The following is a 6921-nucleotide window of genomic DNA, read 5'->3' on the forward strand; positions in this document are numbered from 1 at the left end:
CGCGGTCCCACACCGCAATGAAGCAATCAAGCAAACTCTAGTGAAAATATAGCCTCCATGAACATTTCATTCAGGGAGGTAAATAGAACACTCATCGAGAAGAGTAGGGACAACGCGATGTGCGAAGAGCATTTTAAAATACGAGAGATGTAGCAAAACAACACTGCACCACTAGCTATGGAAAATCGTTATACTTCATTCTCATTCCATTCACGAAGGGAAGGCCTCAGCTCCAGTTAAAGTAGCGTCGGGAGTTCCGCAAGGGACTGTCCTGGGACCATTGCTCTTCCTATTGTACATAAACGACTTGCCAGACCAGCTCGATTCAAGTGTGAGGTTATTCGCCGATGATTGTCTGCTATATATAGAGGTATCTGCAAAGAATGGCTCACAACTTCTTCAGAAAGATCTGAACACCCTGGAAGAATGGCAAAGGAAATGGCTTATGCAGTTCAACCCTGATATGTGCTATATCATGCACATAACGAACAAACGCACACCAAATGTGTCCCATTACCAGTTTTGTGGTCAGACATTAGCAACCACGAAAAGCCACCCATACCTAGGTGTTACGTTAACAACTGGGCTGAAGTGGGGTGTCCATGTTAACAAAATCACAACCAAGGCTAAACAGACATTGGAAGTGATCAAACGCAACTTGTGGGCATGCCCAGCCAGGGTAAAATCACTTGCATACACGTCACTGGTAAGACCTAACCTTGAATATGCTGCAACAGTATGGGATCCGTATACAAAGAAAGACAAAGATAAACTTGAAAGGCTACAGAACCAAGCTGCCAGATTCTGTAAAAACAACTATAACAGGGATGCTAGTGTTACCAAAATGAAAACAGATCTGCAGTGGACATCACTTGAAGACAGAAGGAAAAGGTCTAGACTTTGCATGATGTACAAAATGACCAATAAACAGGTGGACGTACCGACAGATAATTATCTAATACCAGCTCAAAAACGAACAAGAAACAGCCCTGACGTCAAATACAAGAGTTACCAACCTAGGATTGATGTGTTCAAAAATTCGTATTTTCTCAGAACTATTGTAGAGTGGAATTTGTTATCACCAAGCACAGTAGGGGCATCTTCTCTGAATAGCTTCAAAGAACGCTTGCAGATAGATGTGCAAAAGTTAGGTGTGACGGGTCGTTCGGTGTAAAATAATCAGTTGCTGCCGCGCCGCGTGCCTGCGAAGCTGGTGTGTTACGCCGAACGGCGGTTATACCGGCTACATAGATACAGATACAGTGTGAGTTCCGGTACCGGTCATATTACATTCCAATTGGGTATTAAAATAAATGTGTCAAAGTCAGGAGTTATAAGAAATTTACCCACCTGTCCCTTACAATTTTAATAAAGTACAACTCCATTTTCCTTTGGGTGTTATTTTTCTTCCCTTCGAGTATTTTCTTAAAAAGTATCATTGATGCGATTAATTATAAATCTCTTCTGCTCAACATCCATCGTGCTTAGATATCCGTAATATAAACATATGGTTAATCCAATCAAACCATTTTCAATCCCATATTATGCCATCTAGCAAAGTGCAAATTGATTGCTTAGCTATACCTGTTTGATGGGAAACATAAATTCACGACGAATACGTTATTAACCCTTCTTTAAACACGCAATCTGCTTAACTTACGAGTATATGATTCGGCAAGGAATCAAGCCTGCGAATGCAAGGCGACCACTCCCATCTCCTACAGACCATGGTCACAAGAACAACATGTGTGCTTTTAGATACAAGTCGTTGTAAGATACATTCGTATTCCTAGCACATTTTGATAAGAAAATTTAACTGACAAGGGCTGCTTGGTCACCACTTTCAACTCTAAATTGAATCAGTTTACGAAAGATTCCAAATTACAGAGAAGTGCCGAGAAGCCGAGGCCATTTATGAGACTACTCAATTCTTACCGACAGATGCTTCCGACTTGTTGTGACATGTTTTTAGATTTGACGCAAATGGAGCACAAGTTGTACAGCAAAAAAGTACTCTTCCTATTCTGAATTGGGTCGGTTTTTACGAAAATTTCCGAAATGATCGAAAGACATTAGCGTTGAGAAGCCGAGTCCATTTATTAGATCACTTCATTCTTACCGACAGATGTTTCCGTCTTGTTGTGACATGTTTTTATCGCAAATGGAGCACAATATGCACATAAAAAAGTACTCTTCCTATTCTGAATTGGGTCGGTTTTTACGAAAATTTCCGAAATGACAGAGAAGCGTTGAGAAGTCGAGTCCATTTATTAGGTTACTTCATTCTTACCGACAGATGTTTCCGTCTCTCGTTGTGACATGTTTTTATCGCAAATGGAGCACAATATGCACATAAAAAGTACTCTTCCTATTCTAAATTGGGTCGGGTTTTTACGAACATTTTCGAAATGACAGAGAAGCGTTGAGAAGCCGAGCCCATTCATTAGATTACTTTATTCTTACCGACATATTTTTTTGAGTGTCTTGTTGTGACATGTTTTTATCGCAAATAATCACAGCAAAGTAGTACTCATGCCATCCGTGTCAATTCAGATAAATGCAACAAGACATACTGGTATTTTGTGACCTAATTAAAATTGATGTGTGTTTGACTTGCACATTTTAGGTCGTGCATTCGTATTCCTGACATGCCTTGCCCTGCTGAAATGCACTTGAGACAAATTTTTGGCCTCGATCCACTCAGGGAACACTCAAGGCTTTAGTGCGGATAGAGAAATACACTTCCAAGACATTAAAACACACACGAACGCACAGCGTGGCGTGAAAGAAACCATTCCGGTCTTACAGTTTTAAGAAGTGTTTTCAAGCTTCGTCGACCCTGCCTTTCCTATATGATTAGTTAATTCTCACTTTTCAACAAACTGGAGTTATTCATAGGACCAGCTTCCAGTCAGCTTTTCTGCCATATCACATTTATTTGGGAAATATGAGATCGAAGATGTGTTATGCACAGAAAAGATCAGTGTAGAGTAGCAGAGATGCAATATAAAAACATTATGATACAATTTTTTTTACAGACATGCAGCTATCCTCTAATTGGTTAATTCGCTAAAAACCTTGCCATCATTAGTTAAAATGCTGCTGCTGATTCACAGTTTTATGTTTGCCAAATTTGCCTCGTTTTAGATCTATCATGTTCATCGTGTGAAATTTGTTTATTGCTGCTTCAGTCCTATAGATACAAGGTTTTCATTGACGTCATAATAATCATGTTTTGAATCCTGGCAACCATGTTGACGGTTATCGGATCAAGTAGCTAGCAGCATCTTCATAATCTCCAGGCAGATTTAATCTTGATATGATATGATGACGCGTGATAAGATGATAGGATAGTATCAAATCTTTTGGGAGTAATTTATATCCTTATTTGAACAAATTCAGTGACCCGCGCACATCCCTGTAGGACAGGAAGGAGAGAAACCGGAAAGAGGGCAATTAACGCCCAACAGGAAGGAGGGCAATTAACACCCACTTCACAAGCGCAGTTTGCTTAGGAAATAATTGGGAGCTAAAAGCCTTTCTTCTTACCGACTGGGGGCAGATTTACGGTGGCCGGCTGACATCCTTTGCTCGGCGATACTGCTTTTTTTTTAAATTAATCGGCCAGCTTTGATACTGTCTTATGCCACCTGTGAGGCCTACGGCACATTTTCAAAACGGGGCCCGGCTAGGCAGCTTTTGGGAACAAAAAATTATGATGTACAAGACACCAAACTACAGAAGGGGAATAGTCGTGGCCATTTTTTGTGCATATTTCTATGTATACATTTCTTTTATTTTCGTTTTCACAAACAGCCCGGCCGGGCCCAAGTTTGGAAATGTAACGTTTGTAGCTTTCATCATTATGCAGCGAAAAACGAAGTTTCATTACAGTGGTATGTACCAAAGTGCTGTATTTTGTCATAGAAAAAAATAATAGCAGAGCCAATAAAATGATGACGTCATCAATTTGGCCCCCAAAAAATCAGATTTAGAATTCTTTAATGCCCATCTATCAACATTCGTTACGGCTCCATTCTTTCTTAATTCATTGATAAGAAAACAGTGGAAGGTCAAAATGCCAATTTAGCCAACCGAGATACCTTAATCTACTTGGAGATTAGCATATTTTGCGGGCGTACTCTTGTACTAAAATCCATTAAAAAGAAAAGCCTGTTTACATGTAGATGTTATTCGCAACTTTGAAGTAACATCTTGATCTTATTATTTAGCGATGATTGAGTAAAAAAAAATTACGGTAAGATATTTCTATTAACTGTAATGTCTTCCTCCCATTTAGCTCTACGGTAACACTGACGGAGCCATGGCGGCACTTCAACAGTACACATGGCCGAAGATGTCCGACCTCCCGTGGCACTTCCAAAGTCTGGGCAATCTACGTTCCTACATCCGGGAACACAGGGGCAGGCTCTCTGTCAATCACACAACGGTCGAGGAACAGCTCAAGTGAGTTATGGTTTTGATAGAATATTTTTCGATAAGTGATTTTTGAAAACACATAAAACACTGTTAGAGTAGATCTCTCACCAATGTTCAGTACACATGCGCAAAGCAAGCCCTTAGGGACGGGTTATACGCTTATACATTAGGTTAGTCAGGAAGTATGCACTTAATCTGTATACCCGCGTTGTTTCTGTTACAATTCTAAGACCTTATATCCGTACACAAAAATAAAAATGATGTATTTGTTATAATAAGATGTTGATAACAGTAAAAAAACAAATTTAATGATGTAAGATATGTAAAAAAAAACATTTGTATACCAGTCCAATTCAGTGCACGAGTTTTGTGCATTGCGATGCTGTGTATTTTGTACAAAGAAAGAAAGAATGATAAACCATTACTACTACTACTACTACTAAAGCGCTTACCAACGAGCTTTCGATCTGTCCTCTGATTCTTATCAATTTGAAATGACGCAGATTTAGAGCGCTTTATCTTGTGTACGGACATAAGGTCTCAAAATTGTAACATAATGTTGACTACCGGCACAGATGAACTTACATTCAAGTACACGTTGTTTCTGTTTAGTATGTGTGTGTGTGTGTGTGTGTGTATGTGTGTGTGTGTGTGTGTGTTTGCGTGCGTGCGTGTGTTTGCGTGCGTGCGTGTGTGTGTTTGTGTGTGTGCGTGTGTGTGTGTGTGTGTGTGTGTGTGTGTGTGTGTTTGTGTGTGTGTGTGTGTGTGTTTGTGTGTGTGTATGACGTGTAATTCTTTCCCTGTGTAAGGAGGTATACAGACCAGTAAACATTTCCAACTTTTCGATGTCTGCTCAGTACATTTTGATCACGGAATGACCTAGTTTGACATTAGAAATGGAAAATTTGGTATTACGCGTTTTACGTGTTTTCAACAGTAACTGATCGAAGATTGATAATATATTGACTTACTAAATATATGACTGACGAATCTCTTCATATTACAGGTTTAGCTTTTGGGTGCGTCTGTGTGTGTGTTTGCTTGTGTGTCTGTTAGTTTTTGTGCGGAGTAACAGGACGTGCCGGAGTACGAATAGTGTAGCCTCTTCTTGACTGACAGAAAGTGTGGGGCAAATCTGTTCCTCTATTAAATTCTGATTTCAACATGCTAGGCATGCCTTGGACACTGACATTTAAGCCGGAAATACCAGGAAACTAGAAAGGCCGACATTTGCTTGAGAGCAAATACAGCATATTTCAGCCATCTCCCTCCTCATGTAACAATAGACTGTTCCAAAATCACTCATGTGCAAAAATGGAACACTTCTGCTTAAAATGACTTCTAACTACTAATCACACTTATGAGCAAAAATGAATCTTACAAAAACCCCTTCAAGAATGGACTCAAAAAAATAGACGACTCCAAAAACACTTCCGCTAAGAAATGGAATTTGGAATCATCAGCCGTCCAAAACCATATTTGCAAAAAATCCCCCCTCTGTGCAAGAATCGACTCTTCCTGTTATACCCCTATGTAAAGTGGAGCGATCCAAAAATATATCAGCTAAAATAGTCAGCGAAGTCCACAAAATGAATTTTAAAAAAATACCCCCTTCGTCGAAGAATGGAATCTCCCAGCTCACCCTGTTTGAAATTGCACAATAGACAAGTCCAGAAATACTCACATGGCCTTTGTATAAGAAGCAACCCAGTCCAAAACTGAATTTAAAAAAAGTCCCCCGTGCATGAATGGGCTCTTCCAGATAAAACAAGGCTTGCTGATTGGCTGCCGAATCCTCCTCATGTACAGTCTTCAGGTGGGGGTAAACTTCCATTTAACAAATGGAATTCGGAATCATCACCCATGTCCAAAACTGATTTTTTTTAAATCCCCCCCTATGTGCAAAAATGGACTGTCCCAGTAGTAGTCTTATGTCAAGTGGATCAGTGCGAAAACACTTCCGCTAAAAAAAACATTGGCATTATCACCAAAGTCTAAAAGTAAATTTTAAAATACACCCCCTGTCCAACAATGGACTCTTCCAGCAAAATAAGCTCGCTCATTGGCTGGCCATTAATTGGATTCACCTTGTCCACCAACCACCTGGATGTCTATGGACTAGGTAGGTAGGTAGATAATTGGATCTACCTGGCACACCTGTGGCCCTGACACACCAGAATGACCTAGGGGTCGTTGACCTCGGCACTCCAACCTTACCTATCCTAAACTCTCCCACAAAAACCTCCTTAAGGAGCCATTTTGAAGTGATTTATACCAAATATTATACATGGATCCTTTGAATAAGTATCTAGGGCACCTCTGTCCCAAATTTCAGGTCATTTGGATGTAATACCATGGTACAGGGGGCCAAATTATACAGTTTTGGTCCAAAAGTGCAATAAAACCTTTATAAAATCATTTAAGAAGCAGATATGAAAAAAATTTAAAAACACATTTTGGTATTGGCTCACTCTACCCTTG

At 39.8% G+C, this 6921-nt stretch overlaps 1 protein-coding gene across 1 annotated transcript in view; it reads left to right on the plus strand.

Moving 5' to 3' along the window:
* Positions 1–4297: 4297 nt before the first annotated feature.
* The window catches only part of LOC118413404 (Ca(2+)/calmodulin-responsive adenylate cyclase-like), an 18002-nt gene continuing 15378 nt past the window's right edge, over positions 4298–6921 (plus strand). The window contains exon 1 of the mRNA XM_035816768.1: positions 4298–4467. Within this exon, the coding sequence (XP_035672661.1) occupies positions 4325–4467 (143 nt within the window). The 5' untranslated portion in view covers positions 4298–4324. The remainder of the gene's footprint in view (positions 4468–6921) is intronic.

Source organism: Branchiostoma floridae, chromosome 4 (assembly GCF_000003815.2).
Source record: "Branchiostoma floridae strain S238N-H82 chromosome 4, Bfl_VNyyK, whole genome shotgun sequence".
Lineage (NCBI taxonomy): Eukaryota > Metazoa > Chordata > Leptocardii > Amphioxiformes > Branchiostomatidae > Branchiostoma > Branchiostoma floridae.